Source organism: Portunus trituberculatus, chromosome 21 (genome assembly GCF_017591435.1).
Source record: "Portunus trituberculatus isolate SZX2019 chromosome 21, ASM1759143v1, whole genome shotgun sequence".
Taxonomy (NCBI): Eukaryota; Metazoa; Arthropoda; class Malacostraca; order Decapoda; family Portunidae; genus Portunus; species Portunus trituberculatus.
This window is the reverse complement of record NC_059275.1, coordinates 14,411,013-14,434,907: the sequence shown is the minus strand read 5'-3', so window position 1 is coordinate 14,434,907 and position 23,895 is coordinate 14,411,013. Positions and strand designations below refer to the sequence as shown.

The window sequence follows — 23,895 nt, the reverse complement described above, 5'->3', positions numbered from 1 at the left end:
ATGGGTGTGTTTCATAAAGTGACTGTGACGTGCTGGCTTCTTGGTTTCTTGCAGCTTCCCTTATTTTCTTACCTTTCTATGTTCTTACGTGTTCGCACATCCTCTTCTTTGATACTCAATTCCTGTAGTATGAAACATATTCCTTGAAAACTTTATTATCGGATAATAGATATAACACAAAATCTAAAATGGGCAGAACTTCGGCTAGAATTAATAGAAATTGTTGCAAAATGAAAGCAAGTGGATTTAATTCGGCAGAAATGGAACTAGAATAGACAGAAACATGTTGAAAAAGACATTAGGAAAGCATTATTTAAGAGAGCTTACAACTTCACCAGCGTCCCACCTCGTTTACGTACAACACTTATTATCTTATAACACAACCTCATTCTACGATTCCGATCCTGATATATAGTCATGTCCAGGAGACTTGCCTTCAGATAACCACGTGTGGCAGATACGGATGTAGAAATGCGTCTAGTCACGTGTTACCTGGCCAGTCAATGCTCACCTGTCAACCACCTGTTAACTAGGGTCCGGGGCGGGATTGGAGGGTTGCTGCTACTTTGTTTACCTGAGCCATGACGTCACGCCAGGTATTGATCCCTTTGCCAAGTCTCACACGTGCTCAAGCCTCTCTATCAGCCCCCTTTCACCTTCACCCTCATGGTCCTCACCGCTTGCCTCTCTCTACTCACAGCTCAGTACTTCCCAGCCTTGTACTATCCACATCACTCATATCTCTTCAATATTTTTAAATTTTCTTACTTGTAAAATGTTTCCCTTGTATGCATTTGCGTTGTTTATTTCTAGTTCCTGTTATGTTTTGATAGGAAAGGTATTTAGCGGTACTGACCTTTTGCAGCCATGTTTATTATGTGTTTGTGTCTAATCAGTGCATAGGTAACGAGGAACGACTACAGACCCGTTATTGTGTTGCTTATAAGCGTTTGTATCAGTGTATAACTTATTATTGTTTTCATGTCAATGGAGAGCAAATGTTGCGTAGGAAAGTTGAATATCCCATAATCTTTCTTCAGTGTCGTCACTCTGCAGACAAAATCACAGGCTGTTGGTGTTAGCAACGCGGTGGTGTTTGTTCATATATCCATCACTTCACTGTCGAATTATCACGAACACACAAACTTGAAAGATTATTATTATCATCATATCGTGAACGACTGACTTGCACGAGGCGCCTCCTTCACATGAGAGATTACTGAACTTCTTATCAGTACTTCTAGCGAGATTATCTATATAGGTTTCTAAGCACCACGTTAAGAAAATCGATAGTTTTAAGGTTTGAAAAGTTATGATCCTTTCACTGTAACTCTGAACCTTAATGGTGACCCAGCTGACCACCCTCCCTCGTCAAATATTATCAGATTGTGTGTTAGCTTCACTGAATATTTCCGCGTGAATATCAGCACATCGGGGAACCAAGGAAGGGAAGAAGTGCAGCGTGAAGGATGAAGGATGAATGGTGGGGTGAGAGCATCGAGAGACAGACTAGCGTGTTTTATCAAGAGAAAAAAGGGGAATGTGAGCGTCGCGAGGCTGTCTAAAATTTGTTTTGGTAGTGAGAGTAATATGTTAAGAGCACAAGAAAGAGAAAACACATAGAGGGAGGGGATAACGTATGTGGTGCATTCTGACCATTCACATTTGACGTTTGACAACTTCAGGCGTCAACAAAATGTGATTATTATGTACGTATATTGGCTATTGTGCCTAGTGATCACCGTTCCAGCTTATGACTGCTGAATTTTCCCCTTAGTGACGCTATGTTTGCGAATACAAGCGAGGAACTTGCTCATGTAGGCTGGTTTTGGTACTACATTGCAAATCCATTTCACAGAGCAAGATCTGTTGCTCTTTCCTTCTACGTTCAAGCCATAGTCTTTGCAGAATCATATCTCGAGAAGAATTATTTCATCTTTGCTAATACTTCTCTAGTTTTTAGAAATTAAGGCGTTCGATTAGAAATTTTAATGTTAATTAGCCTAGTACAGTATATCATGATTTTTTTTCCTAAAATATCCTCTCTCATTTGCCGCTGTGACATACTGATGTCACAGCAGGTCAGGCAACACTCAGGTCATTCACTCAGACTGGCCGGTAAGCAGGAGGGATGGAATGCACGCACCTATACAGCCACCAGGGAACAAGACTTAGCTGATGGAGGCTGCTGAGTCAAGCCGAATGGATCGGGTTGCTGGGGCTGTGCGGCCGGTAGGCTGGTACGCGGTGATCGAGTCCGCTCTCAGGGTCACTAGTGTCATAAGTATGCGAGCCATGCACGTATCATGAGCATTGACAACAGTGTATGATATGCTTCCTCGCTCAGTTTGTTTCTCTTTTTTTCATTTAGTTACTTTATTTGTTTTATTTATTTTTATCCCTGGAACGAAACCATTTCCTCACATCGTCTGCGTTGCATCGCGCACATATACCCTCACTGTCGTCACTTGCCGTCTCCATGTTGAGATTACGGTTTATAAATATTTCCAAATGAATCTCAGGAATACAACATTACATTATACTGACAGTGTTGTATTACATGGTATCGTTATGAGGCAGCAACTCGGAACAGTTGACCACCCTGCTGCTTCGCAAGTACCAGTTAGAGTTTTCTCAGCAATTTTGTTATCTTGCACAGTGTCTTCTTGAAGGAGAGATAAGGCATGGTTCGTATATGACATGAGATAGAGCAATGACCGTTGAGATAGATTTTCCTGGAGTGTCCCAAACGAGAGGTGGCTGAGGGAGGCGGAGGTTGAGGGCGGGGAGGGCAAGGACATTTACAATACACTATCTGAGTATCTGACGGGAACGGACCTCAGTGACGCCTGGCATACTCAGCACACACGCACACACACTGCCTCAGTGAACTATGACGGTTGCAGTTGATCCTGGACCAACTGGTGTGAAGAGAGGCAGGCTGAGGAGGTGGTGACTGGTGTGGTGCGAGCCTTGTTGCGTGGAAACAGACAGTTCAAGTCGTATTGCATTTTCCGAAAGAAAAAGTTACCTCACATAAATACTACATTGTTGAATACATTTTAATCTTATGAATCGAATTATCGCCTATATTCTAAAAAATCAACAGTTGCTTGGTGAAGAAACATCAGTCTTGGGATCATTGCGTTCTAGAAAGGCGGATTGTATTGTTGCGTTCAGCGACAAAGCTGTGAAAGTGACACGATTTCCTTTTCAACAAAGTACCGGGAAAGCAATACGAACACTGTATGTACACTGCTGAAAGACTCAGACATGCTGCGGTTAAGGTGGTTACGTGTCACCTTGAGACGCTGCACTAACGTGTGTTGGTGTTTTGTGGGCGTTTAATTAAGAGTGGAGTCATATGGCCTGGCTGGCTCGCTTTCCAAGTTTCCAGAGTAATGGTGGGAAATTGAGTGTACAACGAACACTGATGGAGTTCAAGTAAAAAACATCGCGTCCGTGTGGATAGAGATGGGGAGTGAGGCGCGGAATCGATCGATGGTTATTGAGGAAGGATTTTTTTTTTTTTTTTAAGTCAACGATGTTTGATAATTGTATATATGTTGAAGTATCGTCAAAATAAACGAGTTACTTTATATTTTACTTTACTATATGAAACAAACACACCAATAGGGATGAAGCTTATTTTTGTGGCTCGTCTCGTGATAGTGAAGTGTTGTGCCCGGAAAGTGAGACATTTATGGTGAGTCACTGATAATACTAGAAGGAAAAGGTCAACGAGAATAGAATGTTTTATATTCATATGTTACATAACACCATACATTCAAATGAAGAGTCAGTAATCTGTTACTTAATCTATTGGGGACTGTAGAGTTAATCATTCAATATAATGCGTAACCCTCACATAGTTTTTTTTTCACTTTTCTTTCTTTATCTAGTTTAAAGAAAAGTTGTGTTTGTACCGGCAACAGTTAGAATTAATCACGACTCAAAAGAAGCAGCAGTTTACGTTGTCACTGAGCACACATTGCGAACATCAAACAAACAAAACTTTCTTGCTCAAGTTGTTGCAACTTAACGTCCCAACATATCGTTGCTAACCAGGTATTTCCCTTCCTTGCCTCACGATGGTGTAACGTTTTTTGTTTTGTTTTTCCTACAAGCTGTAAATGTTCAGACTCCGCCTTCAACGCTGATGGGAGGCGCATCACACTTGCGCGACGATGCTCCCTGATTGGAGGTGAAAGCGGTACTTGTAGTGTGTTTGTGTGAATTGCAATATATTTCTAGTGTGGTGGCAGTGACGTACAGGTAGAGGATATACAGGCATTATTTTGTAACAATTATATAAAAGGATAAAAACATCGTTGCCTGTGAATACATCTGACTTCGGTCAGGCGGTGTAGTGGATTGCCCGTATAGCGACACTTGCACTCGTTCATCCAGACAAATGTAAGGACGATGCCCGCATGCTACATATGACGCCACTTGTCTAGAAAAGCTGCTGAACACCTTGGCGTTCAGTTCAGCTAATCCTGGTTCGGGAGGCGTTGTTAGAGACAACTCTACCATCACTACGAGCACACCAAAGAAAGACACCCCGACACTCGACATGTCTGCGGAGGCGTCGGCCGAGGGGTGGCGCAGGGAGGCCGAGGGAAGGTCTTCTTTCTGGGGCCTAGAGACCATTATGGTACCCCTGACGTCTGTACGATCGCTGGTGGACGGAGTGACCTCTCTAGCCTCCGCTTATTACCACGCCGGCGAGGACAAGGTCACCATCACACGCAATGTAAGCCGCCGCTGCTTGCTTGTCCCATGTCGTCCGGTAGTTATTTCAGGCCGGCGATCTCTCTCTCTCTCTCTCTCTCTTGTGTGTGTGTGTGTGTGTTTTCACTGTTTGATCTGCTGCAGTCTCTGACGAGACAGCCAGACGTTACCCTACGGAACGAGCTCAGAGCTCATTATTTCCGATCTTGGGATAGATCTGAGACCAGGCACACACCACACACCGGGACAACAAGGCCACAACTCCTCGATTTACATCCCGTACCTACTCACTGCTAGGTGAACAGGGGCTACACGTGAAAGGAGACACACCCAAATATCTCCACCCGGCCGGGGAATCGAACCCCGGTCATCTGGCTTGTGAAGCCAGCGCTCTAACCACTGAGCTACCGGGCCGTGTGTGTGTGTGTGTGTGTGTGTGTGTGTGTGTGTGTGTGTCTATTTATTTTCTCATTGGCGACGTACGTATATTGTGCTACATTAACCATTTGCCCACACCACACTCATCACAGAATTTATATTTTCTAAAAATCATGTTGCTTGAAATGTGTGAATGTTACTCTTGTTTTTTTATTAATTCTATTGTTATTATTATTTTTATTATTATTATTATTATTATTATTATTATTATTGTTATTGTTATCTCTATTATTGTTATTATTATTATTATTATTATTATTATTATTATTATTATTATTATTATTATTATTATTGTTATTATTGTTATTATTATTATTATTATTATTATTGTTGTTGTTATCATTATTATTATTAATTGTTATTATTATTGTTATTATTACTATTATTATTAATATCATTATTATTATTATTAGTGTTAATATTATTATTATTATTATTATTATTATTATTATTATTATCATTATTATTATTATTATTATTATTATTATTATTATTATTATTTATTATTATTATTATTATTATTATTATTATTATTACTATTATTATTATTATTAGGTACTACTGCTACTACAACTAGTACTACTACTACTACTACTACTAATAATAATAATAATAATAATAATAATAATAATAATAATAATAATAATAATAATAATAATAATAATAATAATAATAATAATAGTACATTTGAGGAACAGATGTAGTAGAGTGGCTAGAGCCTATCTTTGTATTTCTTGCACACACACACACACGCACACACACACACACACACACACACACACACACACACACACACACACACACACACACACACACACACACACACACACACAGCAACGGTAGCTCAGTGGTTAGGCGCTGGCTTCACAGCCAGATGACCGGGTTCGATTCCCCGGCCGGGTGGAGATATTTGGGTGTGTCTCCTTTCACGTGTAGCCCCTGTTCACCTAGCAGTGAGTAGGTACGGGATGTAAATCGAGGAGTTGTGACCTTGTTGTCCCGGTGTGTGGTGTGTGCCTGGTCTCAGACCTATCCCAAGATCGGAAATAATGAGCTCTGAGCTCGTTCCGTAGGGTAACGTCTGGCTGTCTCGTCAGAGACTGCAGCAGATCAAACAGTGAATTACACACACACACACAGACCTATCCCAAGATCGGAAATAATGAGCTCTGTGCTCATTCCGTAGGGTAACGTCTGGCTGTCTCGTCAGAGACTGCAGCAGATCAAACAGTGAATTACACACACGGCCCGGTAGCTCAGTGGTTAGAGCGCTGGCTTCACAAGCCAGAGGACCGGGGTTCGATTCCGATTCCCCGGCCGGGTGGAGATATTTGGGTGTGTCTCCTTTCACGTGTAGCCCCTGTTCACCTATCAGTGAGTAGGTACGGGATGTAAATCGAGGAGTTGTGACCTTGTTGTCCCGGTGTGTGGTGTGTGCCTGGTCTCAGGCCTATCCGAAGATCGGAAATAATGAGCTCTGAGCTCGTTCCGTAGGGTAACGTCTGGCTGTCTCGTCAGAGACTGCAGCAGATCAAACAGTGAATTACACACACACACACACACACACAGACACACACACACACACACACCACACACACAGAGAGAGAGAAAGGATTCAAAGAGCTGCAACCAAAATGGTTCCAAGTTTGAGAGACCTAATGTATGAGGACAGATTAAAGATATTAAAACTTTCAACATTGCAACAGAGGATAGAAAGAGGAGACCTAATTGCTACATACAGGGCATGGAATGGAATGGACACAGTTGACAAAGAAGACCTGTTGGTGCGGGACTCAAGAAATACAAAGGGACATGGCATGAAATTGAAAAGGCCACATGTAGAAGAGACATTAAGAAATATAGTTTTCCAAACAGAAGCATAGAAATATGAAACAAGTTGGATGAAACAGTAGTTCAAGCAAGAAATATTCATGACTTTAAGGCTAAACTGGATGACTATATGTATGGAGACAGGACAGCATGAGCATAGCTCTTTTCCTGTAAACACAACTAGGTAAATATACATACACACACACACACATGCTTTACTATATGCTGTAATATCTGCAGACAAAGATAATAACTTATTAACCCTATCTGCAGGTAACTGCCAGTGACACCCTGACCAGCATTGCAGCAAGGTTTGACACCACGCCTTCAGAACTCACGAAGTTGAACAAACTTTTGACACGCTTTGTGTACCCCGGCCAAGTGATTGCTGTGCCAGACAAGGCAACAGTGACCTTGGATGACAAGCCTGGCATCCAAGACCCACCGGATGATACCGGTGGAGGCCATGGTTAGTCTGTCATCTGTCTTTTTATTGTTTATTTGGCATGTGCAGAATTTTCAGTTTTACCATAGTGATGTGCTTGGTTGCCTCTATGCAGCAGTTTTGTAAAAGATGTTTGCAATTCTTAAGACATTCCAACACCTAAAGTAATGTAGGTTGACAGTGTTTGTCACTCATCATATACCAACAATCATCATGTATGTATAATACAGATTGAAATCCCAACTTTAATGATAAAAGATTTTAGAGCATAAGGACTATCACTGATTACAGAGGCATATTGGAATTATGATTTTGGTTGTAACTGCTTTCACAGAAATTCCTCATAGACCAGCAGGCATCAGATATGATGATGACTGTGTGCTTTGCAGTATTTACATATAATAACTTGTAACAATAATTTTTCCAGAACAATAGTGTAATTATCCTCTATCTTCTCAGATTCCCTGACACACATCCGGCCCCCAAGCCCCAACCACCGTGTGGACCTGAGGAGCCCTGCCTCACCCCACACCTGTCCTCGTACACCTGCCAATTCTATGGAAACAGAGAAATCACTTGATAAAGAATGTCTGGAAAAGTTCCTGAAGATTAGTGTGCGGCACATTACAGATGGCCAGGTAAATGCATATCTCAGGCCTACACTTTAGCTGATATAGTTAATGGGCCATATTTGCCAATTAATGATTACCAGTCTTGTGTAAAGAGACAATGGGAGGAGAACAAGACATGTTTTGTTCATTATGCTAGCCTTTGTACTCATATGTAAATTTAAATGTATGCTGCCTGACCAAGGCCTGAGTGAATTATAGTCAACCAAAACCTAAGTATTTTTCAACCAACTTAGATGCTTAATATAAGCAGAATATACAGAGTTTTTTTGTGAAATGTCTGTTATTGTGGTTGCAGGGTGTGGTGGCTGGAGTTCTTCTAGTCACTCCCAATGCTGTTATGTTTGACCCCAATGTGTCTGATCCACTGGTGATAGAACATGGTCCCGAGAGTTATGGAGTCATTGCGCCCATGGAGTTCGTGGTGAACGCAGCTCTGTACTATGACATTGCTCACATGCGAGTCAAGGACACTAACCTCCCTAAGTGAGTCTCAGTGATCTATGTGGCTGTTTAGAGCAACTGTGTAATAGATACATATTTTATATAATATTCCTTTTTTTTTTTTTTTTACCATGCTTGCAGCCTTATTCAGTTCATTACCCAGTTAACGTAAGGCTTCCAGTCTGTTTGCCATATTCAGTGTCACACTGTTATAGCAGTTTTCTGAATTCCTCTTTTTATATATATATATATATATATATATATATATATATATATATATATATATATATATATATATATATATATATATATATATAGAAGCCCTTCATTGTCTCCCTAAAATACTATATTTATTTTGGTTAGTAGTCATTGGGAGCATTAACAAGCAAAATTCATCAAATCACTGATTTTGTAAATTCACTAGATAATTGCATATAAGGTACAGAAAATAATATATCATACAACTCAACACTAAATGTTCATTATTATAAATTCAAACATTAATTCAATAATGATAGAATGTTTGAAATAATTTATTCTACAAAGTCTACTTTGTATATTATTTCCCATAAAGGCCTGAAATTCCCAAGCCAGAAATCTACTGGGGGCCTGCAGGACAGGTGGAGAGAATGGGGAGCCAAGAATCTCCAGGAAAGGATGCATCTCTTAGTAAAGACACCACTTTTCCTGAGCTTGCTGCCTCCCAGGATGATAATGACTCCTCTTGCTCCTGTGGTGGAGATACCAGGGAGACTTCTGCCTTCCCCAAGGCCTTTGAGCAAGAATTGCTCTCCCCCATTGGGTCAGATACATCCCCAGCCAATGGAGAGGGCCAGCCTCTGTCTGGCCAGCCATCACCTGCCCAGCAGCCACCAGTGGTGGGGGACCTCACTCCCATTGCAGAGGCCACCCAAGCCTCAGGCCCAATCCTTGCTCAAACAGTGTGTGATAACAAAGCTGCTCAGGACCTTGCTCAAAGTGATACTCCTGCACCCAATATTTCTGATGACCCACTTACCAATGAAAAAAAGAGAACAACTTCAGTGACATTTGATCTATCAGGGGAGGGAGAAGAAGCTTCACCAGATACTACAAGTGAAAACAACCTGCAAGAAACACGTAAACAAAAGGTTAGTCAAGGAAATCAAACTTTACTGAAATTCTCACCTAAAGTGGTTAACTCTGGGAAAGATTCATATTGGTGGTTTATTGGTATAGAAATACTTCAACTTCAAGAATAAGACAAATCAAATTACATAGTGTGGATCTATTTTAAGCACTTTCTCTGCACAGCTCAGCCAGTCTTCACCTTCAGATGTCAGATGTGCAGCTTCATATAATGTAGATGATAAAACTGGTTTTATCTGGACCATTGGAAGGAATACATAACTAGTATAATTTTTCACCTTTGTCATTTTATATTCACATATAGAAGGTAATTTCCTCATTATTAATTGTTTTCTGTTGTATTCATATTTCTTATCCAATATTTGCTTTATATGTTACTGTGGATATGAGTATGTCATTGTTGAATCTTGTTCCACTTGCATGCTTTTTTTCTTATATATATATATATATATATTCAGGAATGAAATAGGTTCCAGACTGCCCTCAAACAGTAATATGTAGGATCATGTTTCCGGGGATTGGTATTGGAATTAGATGTTTTAAGCAACTTTTAAAATCTTATAGGTTACAGGTTTTTTTTGCAAAGTTTTTGAGTAGGTTTCACATTTTTACTTACACTTATCAGAGTCTTAGACTATTAGTTTTTTCCCACACCTATATAGTGGGTGTCACAAAGCCGGGTGTGGCGTACAGTATCAGGTACCAGTCCTCCCACCGCCCCCATGGCTTCCGCCACACCCAGGCCTCTCAGTGCTCTTCGGTCAGGCCAGTCAGAGGTGAGAGCCAGGTGGCACCAGCATGTCTGTATCCTTGACCTACCCTCAAGGCCCTGCAGGTCAGATGGTCCTCATAACATACTCCATAGCATCAGCCCCAGTCCCATAGGTGACTGGGCCTCAGTATTACCCATAGCAGCATTTCAGGCTTCTCAGCTCACTGGTAGTGATGCTGTACTAGCTCCCTGTTGAAAGCAAGTACAGTATTTAACCTTGTTGAATTGTAAGTGCATAGTCTTAAATGAAAAGTGCCCTCCTTTTCTTTGTGTGTTATGTAGTGTCAGTATAACAAAGTATTCCATAGAAAGCTTTATTACCATAGAAACATTACCCCAGATATATATATATATATATATATATATATATATATATATATATATATATATATATATATATATATATATATATATATATATATATATATATATATATATATATATATATATATATATATATATATATATATATATATATATATATATATATATATATATATATATATATATATATATATATATATATATATATATATATATATATATATATATATATATATATATATATATTATATATATATCTCAAAATATTCCCTATTTAGAATTTCTTATTATTAGCTTTGATCAAATGAAAAGGGTTGTAGGCATTAGCACTGGTGTTTCCTATGATTATGAAAATGATTATAAGTTGGATGAGGTGTCAGAGGGCACATATGCAGTATTTTCTGAATCAAAGATTAGATTATTTTCAAGCATTTTAAGAATGGGTTTACTCTAGTACATGATAGATTTAAGATATGAGGGATTGTCATATAAACCATCTTACAGGTCCTGAAGCGGCTGTCCTACCCATTGTCCTGGATGGAAAGCTTTAGTACAGAGAAAGAAAATATGCCACATCCAGCTGGTGTACAGCCCTCTTCTGCTCCCCCTGTAGGTCCTCACCCTCCTACTGAGGGGCCAGAGGGAGCCAAGCCAGGGGTCTTCTCCAATGTGTTCAGTATGTCCAACGTTTCCAGTATGTTGTCCAGGTGAGAGAGACTGCAGCTCACGGCACTAATAAAGCTGACACCTGATTCTCTGCCTTTCATGGTGCAGGCTTTGCTTTGCAGTTTCACAGTTGGAAGTAGTTGATTTCTGCTTTGATAAACTTAGTGAGTTGCTTGCCTTGCTATTTATCTAAAGAGACTGTAGGTAGTGGTTACCTGCCTACATAAATAGTTTTGAGTATAGTAAAGATATTATATTTCTCTGACACTTTGAAACTGGTCGATCATAGCCAGAGCAGAACTCAACATTCCCTGTTTGCATCTTAACACAACACACTTTTTTGGACTCACACATGCACAGTTTTGAATCTGCACTGATATGAAATTTTATGAGCATGAGATAATGACAATTTTGCAAATGTATGTTACATTAATTCTAACTAGGAGCAGGTTCTTTGTAGTAACAACTTGTAAATACAAAATATTTTACTTATTCTACCCATGTTGATAGATTGGACTGTAAAGTTATCAATTAATGTTTATTTCTTATGTTTTATAATATTCATAGATCAAATGAGTTTGACCTTTCTTTCATCAAACTGTAAATAGTTATTTCAGTATGTATTCTTTTCTAATGTCATATATAGATGGATCATTAAATTACAATGGATAAGTTATTAGTTAACTTTTTTGTTTCATAATTCTTTCAATAGACTAGCAATAAAGAAATAACTATTAGACATTTATTGGCACAGTATTTTGTGTGACTTAGGAATATAGACTTGTTCTCTGAGCCTGGTGGACCTTTCCTTCCCAGGCCAGGTCAGCACTAGTCCTCATTAGTGTTTGCTGAGTGACTCAGGCTAGATTAAAAGTACTCACATTCCAAATATTGATCCTCACACATTTTATTATCATAAATTACATTAAGCTTTTGCATGTTGTAAGCATTTTAAAACTATATATGTCTTGTATGAACCAAAGGCACTTTTCCTTCAACAGTACAATCTCATTTAAAAATGCAGTAAGATCTCAAAGTTTTTCCAACTCGCAACATAATTTTCTTTGGATAATGAAATCTATGAGTTATATTTATTCTGGACAACCATAATACTAACTTTCCCACAAAATTACATCAGGGGTTGGTTTCTTTATGATTTGTGAGTATGAAACATTAAACTCCAAGGGCAGTTTAAGTCAGATAATCAAAACAAACTGAAATAATGAAACCATCTCCTGTAAAGATGTTAGTAATCTCTGATAGAAAAGGTTTCTAAAATAAATGGAGTAGAATATTTTTGTTTAAACCACTTAATTGTTCACTGAAATGATGTTATTGAAATATAAAAGTGTAACCCTTCACTTTTTGTCTGTGTTAAATTCCCATGAATTTGAAGGAGTTATGCTGCATTAGTGCAGATTAGTAAAGCTTTTTGCTAAGTTTTACTGCATCTTTGCATTTTTGGTTAAGCTCATTGCTCTGAATGCCATCATACAAGACATGCCATAATTTGCAACTGCCTGTAACCCAGGTGAGCCCAGCATGAACTTCTGTCTTGTCACCACAGTTCGCCCAAATATCTGGTTGACTTCAGTAGTGGGCTTTTCGCTCGCTCCCCCTCTGACTCCTCAAGCTCAGTGCGAGATGTAACAGAGCTGGGCACCCCCCCGGGATCCCTCGAGGGGTACCGTGTTGCCCAATCTGTATTTTACCGCAAACAGAGCAGCTTGGGTAATGACAAGGAGGAAAGAAAAGGCATACCCATATTTCACCCAGGGTAAGCGGGGCAGTCAGGTCTTGGTGTGCCATGGAGTTCCTCCTGCCTCCCACCCTTTGAGCTTCTGGCCTTTCTGCTTGCACACTTTCTGTCTTTGAAGTCTTGCATGTTTTTTATGGTCTTTTAGTCCTTCATTATGTGACTTTCTACTCTTGTCTTGTCTGCGTTGTGTCTACAAATGTCTTGTCCCAAATTCGTCGTTTGTTTCTTTCACCCTCCCATAGTCATGTTTATCGTCAGAGTTGACTGATTTTGAGGATCCATATCTTTTTGTGTTTCTCATTTGACAGCTTTTCTTGGAATGTTTGTGTAATTAATAATGTAATTTTTGCAATAGTTTTGTCTTATTAGTCAAATTATTAGTTATTTTTGTATATAAGAAAAACTTATTTTTAATTTTAAATTAAAATTCATTGGCTCCTATTCATGAATTTATATATACAAAAGACTATTTTCAAGTAAATTAGTACTAAAATTTGTGACTATCTAACCTATGTCATTGCAGTATCCCATAATGTGTATTGCCATTCACAGATCTTTTTAAAATGCCATCTGCTAATGGTGTGTATCTACTTTATTAAGTTACATAGGGCCACCTCCTGAGGGAGAGTTTCAAGACAACCATCTAATACAGATACATAATAAACAAAGATCACAGTAATTGCCATGTGATTGTGTACTTTCTTCTCACTGGAATTTGAGGTCAAGAGGTTGCAAGGAAAATCTTAAATGAGTACAAATTATGATAATTATGATTCATTGATGTATGATAAATGGTGAACCAGCAGACTCCCAATGTTTTGCACTGGACTTGACTGAGGCAAATATCCATCTTTTTCCAACCAAACATAATCTATGTAGTATGTTCAATGCAAAATATTCAGTTATTAGCTATAAACAGATCAGTTTTTTTTTTTTTTTTTCTTTTTCTTTTTTGTATTATTATGAAACATTGATCACACAGACTATTTCAAGATATAAATAGCCATCAATCTCATAGTGGCAATATGTGCATGTATTGATGCTTTTGTGAGGCATGCACATGATAGCATTACATTATCAATTTGCAGTAGTATGCTAGCCAGCAAATTAACATACTTTGTTAAATGTTTTGGGGTATTTAAAATATATAGATATAGTAGACTAATAGAAAAAAAGCTTACACAGGCAACTTAGGTACCAAAGGAGGACAGTTCTTGCCAGTCTGGCCACAAGGAAGTATTAACATGTTTCTCATTATTCCATAAGGTTACTCTTCTCCCTCAGTTACTAAAGATATAAGTGCTTCTTTTAGTCGTTATTTCTCTAGAAAGCATAGTGTAGGTTGCAATGCCAGTGTCCATCCTGACCTGTCATATTATTGCCTAAGTTTTATAAATACAACTGTGTTTCATGCTGAGCAACTCCAATCTCATGCCACTACTAGCACGCTGCAGTGTTGCCATACTTGACTTGCAGTGTTCAAAAAGGTTATCTGAATTTTTTTCTCAAAAACTGGCACCATATATTGGCAAGTATATTTAGAAGAATAAAATTGTTATCATATAACAGTATTTTAAGCTCTGCTGTATAAAAACTATTTCCCATCAGTGTACAATATAAGTAAAGCCCTTGACTGCTTTAGGCCAAGTCTCTTTTAATGGAGTACATATAGAATATAAACAAAGCTGTAGAATTTACTGAAAAAACAGAGATAATTCAAGATTTTTTACTAAGACTTTATAAAGATTCTCATGAATCCCTTTTTTAGCATTCATATAACAAGATTATTTATTATTTATTTTCTGTCATTATATAGGGATATACTGTACATAGTAATCTTTGGGTTTGCTTTATTTGTCACTTCATAAACTAAAGTTTCATGAATGTTTTTATAAGATAAAAGATAATAAAGTAGTTTCATATATGCTTTGTAATATTTGTATGAAGTTTGATCTTATGGAATTTAGAATGAGTCAGTCTTTACAAACCTTTTTATTTGGTCATTTGCATCTACTTATTTCTGAGGTCAGCATTGTCAGTTGACTTTTTGTTATTGGCAGTAAGTTATTTCTAGTTGAAAGATCAGATATTTTTCTTTAACTTTCAATTTATAAAAAAATTCTTTAAAACTGAATGGAGTTTATTTTTGTGAGTTTTTAATATGTTTCCTTTTGAGATGTTTCACTTGATCTGTCATGCTCTATTTTCAAAGGCTCTATACCTTCCTGCATTGTCAGCTTTATTTATTTAATGGTGGTACTCCATGCTCACAATGTTTGTCAATTCAAAACCCCAAGGTCACTTTATATACCCATCCTGTATTATATACACTACATAGGTGTCATTTAGAAAGTGAGCAATTCAGTATTATAGACCTTAGGATGCCTAGGTTTTTGCCAAGACCATGTAGGTTTGAATTGCAGGCTAGATGGAGACAGGTGACAGTTTCCTCTCTCATTGTATGACCTGTTCATCTAGAAGAGAATAGGCAAGCAATGCAAGCTAAGGTGGTGTGACTTTGCAGCCCAGCTAGGCTAGAAGATCAATAATTCTGCCTTCATATATGTGTGTATTCACTACTCGTGTGGCCCCGTCTCCATATCTACACACATCCAACTTTCCTTTAAAACTATGCACACTTCTCGCTGACACCACCTCCTCACTCAGACTATTCCACACCTCCACACATCTCTGTGGGAAACTATATTTCTTCACATCTTTCAAGCATATTCCCTTGGCTATCTTTTTACTATGCGATCTCGTAGTTCTATTTAAATTTTCCTCTCTCAACATCATTTGCTCATTATCCACTTCATCCAAACTGCTCAACAGATTATAAATCTGTATTAAATCTCCTCTTTCTCTTCTTTGTTCCAAGGTAAGCAAATTCATTTCTTTTAATCTCTCCTCATAGGTCATTTCTGCCAATTCCGGAACCATTTTTGTTGCCATTCTCTGCAATCTCTCCAACTTCCTTATATACTTTTTTAATAAGGGAACCAAACCACCCCAGCATATTCCAATCTTGGTCTAATTACAGTACTAATTAATTTCTTCATCATATCTTTATCCATATAATGAAAGGCTAATCCAATATTTCTAATCAAATTATATATTTCTCCAAACATCTTGTCAATATGAGCCTCAAACTGCCCATGGTCTTGTATTATCACTCCCAAATCCTTTTCCTTTTCCACCTTTTTCAACACTACTCCTTCACCCATCTTATATGACCCTCTTGGCCGTCTTCCACTCTTCCCCATCTCCATTACATGACTTTTGCTCAGATTAAATTCCATCTCCCACCTCTTGCTCCACTCCCAAATCTTATCCAGATCTGCCTGTAAAATTTCACAATCTTCTTCACTCTTCACACACCTACACAACTTCGCATCATCCACAAACAAATTAATATAACTGTTTACTCCTCTGGCATATCATTAATATAGACAAGGAAAAGTATTGGTGCCAGCACTGAACCTTGTGGGACTCCACTCTCCACCACCAACCAGTCCGACTTTGCATCCCTTATTACCGTTCTCATCTCCCTCCATCTCAAGTAGTTTTCCATCCACTTTAACACTTTTCCTTTCAGTCCTCCATAAATCTCTAATTTCCATAGCAGTCTCATGTGAGGTACCTTGTCAAAAGCTTTTTTAAATCCAAATATACACAGTCCATCCATCCTCTCTCTCTTGTATTTTGTCAACCACTCTTGAATAAAAGCTCAGTAGATTTGTTACACATGACCTCCCTTTCCTAAAGCCAAATTGATGATCCGATAATAACTTATGATCCTCCAGGAACCGTATCCAATATTTCTTTATCACCCTCTCACAAATCTTACCGACCACACTTGTTAAAGACACAGGTCTATAGTTAAGAGGCTCTTCCTTACTGCCTCCCTTATAAATGGGCACCACTTCAGCTCTTTTCCACTCTACTGGTACTTCCCTGTTTCTAATGAACACCTTATAATATCATATAATGGATCAATCAGTTCTTCTCTACATTCCTTCAATAATTTTCCTGAAACTTCATCTGGTCCCATCGCTTTATCATCTTTAAGTTCCTCCAACATTTTATATAACTCCTTTTTAGGTATCTTAATGTCATCCATGTGCACATTTCCTTCTACATTTTGAGGCTTTACAAACATTGTTTCTTTAGTAAATACTTGTTGAAACCTATTATTTAGCAATTCTGCAATATTCTTAGGGTCATTCATCTACTATCCCTTGCTCTCCTTTTAATCTTTCAATGGACTCTCTCTTTTTAAGTTTACCATTTATGAACCTGTAAAACAATTTTGGATGTTCCTTACTCTTGTCTACAATATCTTTTTCAAATTTGTGTGTGTGTGTGTGTGTGTGTGTGTGTGTGTGTGTGTGTGTGTGTGTGTGTGTGTGTGTGTGTGTGTGTATTTACCTAATTGTATTTACCTAATTGTAACATACGGGAAAAGAGCTATGCTCGTACTGTCCCGTCTCCATATCTACTAATGTCCAGCTTTTTCTTAAAATCATGAATATTCCTTGCGTTGACCACTTCCACGTCTAAACTATTCCATGCTTCCACCCTTCTATGAGGGAAGCTATATTTTTCACATCTCTCCTATAAGTGGCCATTTTAGTTTTTCCCATGCCCTCTCGACATTCTTTCATTCCACATACACAGATCTTCCCTATCCATTTTTTCCATGCCAATCATCACTCTGTATATTGCTATCAGGTCTCCCCTTTCTCTTCTGTTTTCCAGGGTCGGAAGTTGCATTCTGTTCAGTCTGTCTTCATAAGTCAAATCTCTTAAGTCAGGCACCATTTTTGTTGCAGCCCTCTGTACTTTCTCTAGTTTCCTTATGTGTTTCTTTAAGTTCGGAGCCCACTGTATTGTTGCATATTCAAGCCTTGGTCTTATCATTGCAGTAATTATTTTCTTCATCATTTCTTCATCTAAATATACGAACGCCACTCTTATGTTCCTCAATAAGTTCAATACTTCTCCAATTATTTTGTTTATATGTCTCTCTGGCGATAGGTCATTGGTAATTGTCACCCCAAGGTCTTTTTCTTCATGACTGGTTTTTATGTCTTCAGTGTGTGTGTGTGTGTGTGTGTGTGTGTAGGTAATCTTTTACAATAAGGGCAAGAAATGGTCCATATCTTACACAAGGATAATAATCATGAATACAAAAACACACATTAAAAAAAAAGACAATGAAAAAAGTATTTTTATGCATCATTTATTGCAATGAAAAATTATAAATTATGTAATGATGCACAAATTGCTTTGTGGCAGTTCTGTGATCTTTTCATTGCATTTTCAGATAAATGTTAGCTAATATTTATTAATCCTATTCTTCATTTATGCACCAATCAGGAGACATACTTTCTGTCTTCATTCTATATTCTAAATGTGATGCTATATTTAAGTTTTGTACTAAATTTGAAGTATTTAAATTTCATTCAATCAACATTGCATAAAACAATGAAAAGAATATGTTTTGTAGATTCTTACTAATACTTGAAATAAAAAGGACATTCCAGCAGATCACAATCTTTATAACCTCAAAACTTCCCCTGGCAGACGACCCTCAATGGACTTGATGCGAAGACCCACCAACCAGCAGCCTCTCTTGCCACAAACAGCCCCAAGTTCCAACATCACTAACAACAGCAGTCAACCACCAGTTTCCAGTGCTGCCCTCAGCCAGCTACAGCCACAGCAGCAGCAACAGCAGCAGCAGCAACAACAACAACAACAACAGCAGCAGCAGCAGGCTCAGAAGAGAGCCCAATATAAAGAGGGACCAAAGTTTGGTCTGAAGAGCATGGTCAGTATGGACGACATGCCAGAGCTCTTTGCCTCCTTTGACAGTAAGTTTATTTCCCAATATGCTTTACCTTTTGTTCATTCTCTCTCTCTCTCTCTCTCTCTCTCTCTCTCTCTCTCTCTCTCTCTCTCTCTCTCTCTCTCTCTCTCTCTCTCTCTCTCTCTCTCTCTCTCTCTCTCTCTCTCTCTCTCTCTCTAATATTAATAACACTGGTTTATGTTCCTGAGGTGCAGTTAATCTTCCTGTGCTGACTGTTCTGGTCAACACTAGATTACAATCGGCGCCAAAATTGTCACAGTAACCAACAGTAGACTTCACTGTTACTCATGTACTGTGGAAAATTGTATAAATAGGTAACTCATTATCAGTTTTTAAAGTCAAATATTTTTTAATTGTAGATCAACAGAATAGTTAAAGACTCAAGAAAACCAAAGTGTAAACAAAGAAACTCATCAACCAAGTTATTCTCACAGAAATGATAAGTCAGTGATGCTAAAGTCTGGTCAAAAGGAGAGTGAACAGAAGCCACTTGGGTCTGAGCTAATGGGTAATTGTCTTTTTTTCTTGATTAGTTCTAGGTCCCCACTTCTCATCCCTACGTGATCTGGGTATGTCCCTCACCACAGTCACCACTGCCAGCCTCCATCTCTCACTACCACTTATTACTTTGTTGTCTACATTAACTATTATTTTAGAACTGCATTTCAGTCATTGAAACTTTTTTTCAGTAACATTTTCATGCATATGAAAGAGACATATATGCATGTGTTTTGCAGTCTTTCTACCAAATAGATATGGTAGATTTCTGGTCACCAAACAATTCAGATAATTAATGAAATGTACATACACTTTGTATTCAAAAAGTACTCTGTTCTTATTCATTGATGCTGATTAAACAAAATACATCAAGCTGGCCAGGGTGGTAAGAGAGGAAGCTGATGGTGCCTTGTTGTTGGCATGAATTTGTGGGTGTATCCAAATGTCCATACTCTTCAGGTGTATTCAAGTGTGCCTCCTTTTTGGGTGTATTCAAGTGTGCCTCCTCTTTGGGTGTAGTCATGTGTGTCATTTGTGGGTTTTCATGTGTGTCTCATGGGTTTTCATGTGTGCCTTCATTGTGGATATATTTTTGTGTGCCTCCTCTGTGGGTGTGTCCAGGTGTGCCTCCCTGTCAAGGCTGGGAAGGTGATAATGTGTCTCCTGTGTTCATACTGTATTTTATGTGTGATTCCTTCATAGAGCAAGGCTTACTGTGTGCCTGTCATGTGTTATATAAAAGTAACTGACATTAACTGAAGATTTAAGTTTTGTAACTCCTTTGTGAAGTGTGATAATACTCTCATATGCTATTTCCAATTTTTTCTACAATTTAAATAAAAGTTCACACTTGAATATGATTAAATGTCTATGCGTATTCACAGTGATTAATTTTGGTTTATTTGATAGTAGAATACACTCAATAGAGTGAATACCGTTTTCAATCCTTCACCCAGTGTTAATTCAAGATGTGTTATTTGCTGATGCATGGTGCAGAGCATTGGATTTGTCGGATATATATGAATATCATATTAATATTGCAAGGTACAACACTCAATTCTATATAGGCTATGATTTTCTTCTCCTGTGAGGAACTACAATTCCTTTAATTTTTCATGAATATACACTCGACCCTCGAAACAACGGACAAATGCGCGCACGACCCTGTCCGTAGATTGCAAAAGTCCGTTCTTTGCAAAAGTACGTAAAAAACTGTATAAAATGTACGTAAAATACTGTGTAATTAAGAAATCATTCAAGCAGTATTACAAAGCATTAAGTACAACAAATAACCTGAAATAGATGACATGAGCATGGTCAGTTTAATAAATATTAATACCTTCCGGACAATAATTTGCCGGGAACGAACAATCGCGCATTTTAATATTCATCCGTAGATTAAACCAGACTCCAGAATTTGTCCGTAGTTTCCGAAATCCGTTGATGGGAGGTCCGTTGTTTCAAGGGTCGAGTGTATTTGTGTGTCACTTCCTTGATTACGACTGCCAGCTTAGATCCTGTCTTGTGGTTTCAGTATATAGTATTCCAATATTCCAATACACGCATTTCAGTTGGAAAGATAACAAAAAAGATTTGAAGGTTCAATTATTTTTATTCCTATTTCCATGATCATGCTGACAAGCCGTAGTCATACAATGGCAGCTTGCTAAGCCATCTGTGTATACATTTTTCTGTCATATCCTTTAATGTGTAGTTTTTTGTTGGGAATTCAACTTACACACTATTTACTGTACTATATTTGACTTCAGGCTGACAAACATTCCTCACTGAATCACTATGTTCCTCCATTTGACCAAAATACTGTGCTTCACCTCCCTCAAATACTCTACACTCCACAAATACTGCTAACACAAAATTTTCACAGGTCCCTGTTCACCGAGCCATCTCTGACAGCAGCATTGCACATTTGTCTCACTACTCTCCTTTCAAAACTGACATAATATCTGGTAACAATGCCATGGTATCAGATTTCATCCTCTCATAGGACATTTGCTGGGTGGCCATGTAATAATTCAGTTTACTGCAGTTCCCTGAGGAATTCCATTCGACTCAGCAGATGATCACAATTATTCTAAGACATCTGCCACTCTGCCATAATATGCCATTTATATAACAAGTTTTGGAATATATTTTCATAGAATTAGTAATCAGTCTGTGAGATTGTTATACATACCACAATATATAATGTAAGAATGTTTTCTTTCCTTTACTAAGAATTAATAACTTATCTAGCAGTGAATTAAGTTACTGATTTGAAAGGAAACATTGAAGTAAAAGCATCCAGTGTGAAGTTAAGCATCCAGTGTGAAGTTGAGCATTCAGCATTCATAAATGACAAGTTATCCCCATATTTGATACACAATGCCTTATGTCTGACTCTGATAAGATTCATTCTGTTGTTGATTTTATTTGAACCGTATACTATTTGTGTTATGTGTGATCAGACTTAGCATCACTAATGATCCACAAGTTATGCAGCTTGTCAACACTTTCAACATGTTGCTGTAATCTTTAAGGTTTTTTTCATTCATAGAGACATATGTATTTACAAATCAACTCATTCTTTTCATTCCCATTTTGGCATTTTTAAAGGTGAAAAATGAAGACATGAAGCAAAATTTAATTTTATCTTGTTTGCAAAATCTCTTCTTTCTTGGTAGATCAGGAGAATCAGGGAGACTAAACAGTGCATTCAGTATCAGGATAGAATATTTATAGATTACCCACCATGTTGTCATTTTTTTAAATTATTATTATTATTATCAATGTTTCCCTTTAGTATTATATTGTAATAAAAAAATAAAGCACAGCGATCTAAAAATGATGAGAAAATGGTGAAAATTTATGAAATTATATTAAAGGTTACAATCAGCAAATTTTGTTTTGTAAAATGTAATCAGTAAACTAATTTAAAGTTTCAAGTTGTTGGCATAATGATACTTTCATTCAGTGTCATTGAAGTGTTTGGTTGCTACGGCTGTGAACCACTCACTGAGTCATCTGTCACTGTAGCATTGATGGGCAATGATTCACGTGGATATTCTTGTTGATTATGAAAGACAAATTATTATAGATGGCTAAATTATCCATATATCAGAATTTTCAAATTAAGATTTTTATTTAGTATATCTTGAAAACTTTAGGTAAGGCTGTTTTGAATAGTAGATATATATATATTTTAACAATGTATATAAAAACAATAATAACTAATGCAACCTTTCTTCTGCTGAAAGGTTTAGGCATCAAGGAGGACTCATTGAAAGGTACTAGAAAGTTTCTTCTTCATAAAGGCTTCATGCTTTCACTCCATCAGTCTATGGAGTTCAGCCTGTTACTGCTTTAATTTCAGATGGTGTCTTCTAGTCCTCTTTTCAATATTTATATCTCACACACTAATTTTTATGTATTTTTTTTTTTTATGATTTAGAAATCTTTTCTACATCCTCGCATGAAGTGACATCTCCCTTTGGCACAACTCCGTCTGTTCTGCACTCTTGGAACTTGTGTGCTCATAGGAGGTAGTGATGCTCGCAGGCACAAGTACACAGACACTTGCACACATACACAGTCTGTTTGTAGACCATATCATTGAAGCACCTAGAAGATACATACTTCAATGTTGAAATGTTTTAGAAATAATTAACATATACAGCTTTTCCCTGTCTCTAACACTCCAAACTCTCTCCTCATATACCAGAACTGATTCCAAAGCCTGCCACCTCCTGTGAGGATCCCCCACTTTACCTCTGCCTCAGGATGGGGAAACCAGCCAACAGAATAATACCCAAATCTACTCCAGTCATGTCTTATGGCAAGAAGAGGATGAGGCCTGAATACTGGTTTAGCATCCCCAAAAATAGGTACAGTCACTCAAACAGTGCTACATAAATTTTTCTAAAATGATAGAATTGTGTTGATGGATTTTTTTGCCTTCATTTGGACTGGTGAAGTATATGGTTGTATGTTATAGTCACTAGTTTTCTATGCCTGTTAGTGGAGTTATTCAAGGTTCTATCTTGTCACCTACTTTATTGAACAATTATCTCACTTATAAGGCAAAGAATGGTGAGATCTGTAACAAATGGACTTTATAATTTTCATCATTCTTTTACTGCTGAAAATTAAGGATCCCAAGAATATTCCCCATATCTACTGACCTCTCTCAAACTCAGTGTCCTCTATAGTCTCAGCACATGATAAAGGACACACAATGAGACAAATCTTAACATACTTATTTTTTTTAGAATGTGAGGAACCAATGAGATACCAACCATGACAGGCCATGAATATACACAGGAGTGACTGGGGATTGAGCCCCTGACAGCAAAGTACTCA

General features: G+C 37.7%; 1 protein-coding gene across 15 annotated transcripts in view; it reads left to right on the top strand.

Moving 5' to 3' along the window:
• The window catches only part of LOC123507196 (nuclear receptor coactivator 7-like), a 157,072-nt gene that overhangs the window by 115,086 nt on the left and 18,091 nt on the right, over positions 1 to 23,895 (top strand). For 6 of the 15 annotated variants that reach the window (XM_045259889.1, XM_045259883.1, XM_045259890.1 and 3 more), the window contains 11 exons: positions 7,276 to 7,471; positions 7,907 to 8,085; positions 8,375 to 8,562; positions 9,095 to 9,650; positions 10,311 to 10,424; positions 11,249 to 11,451; positions 12,978 to 13,187; positions 18,756 to 19,045; positions 19,575 to 19,610; positions 22,794 to 22,823; positions 23,258 to 23,420. In XM_045259889.1, the coding sequence (XP_045115824.1) occupies positions 7,276 to 7,471; positions 7,907 to 8,085; positions 8,375 to 8,562; positions 9,095 to 9,650; positions 10,311 to 10,424; positions 11,249 to 11,451; positions 12,978 to 13,187; positions 18,756 to 19,045; positions 19,575 to 19,610; positions 22,794 to 22,823; positions 23,258 to 23,420 (2,165 nt within the window). Of the gene's footprint in view, positions 1 to 7,275; positions 7,472 to 7,906; positions 8,086 to 8,374; positions 8,563 to 9,094; positions 9,651 to 10,310; positions 10,425 to 11,248; positions 11,452 to 12,977; positions 13,188 to 18,755; positions 19,046 to 19,574; positions 19,611 to 22,793; positions 22,824 to 23,257; positions 23,421 to 23,804; positions 23,889 to 23,895 lie in introns of all 15 variants that reach the window. The other 9 variants (XM_045259888.1, XM_045259892.1, XR_006675614.1 and 6 more) reach the window with 8 other exon arrangements.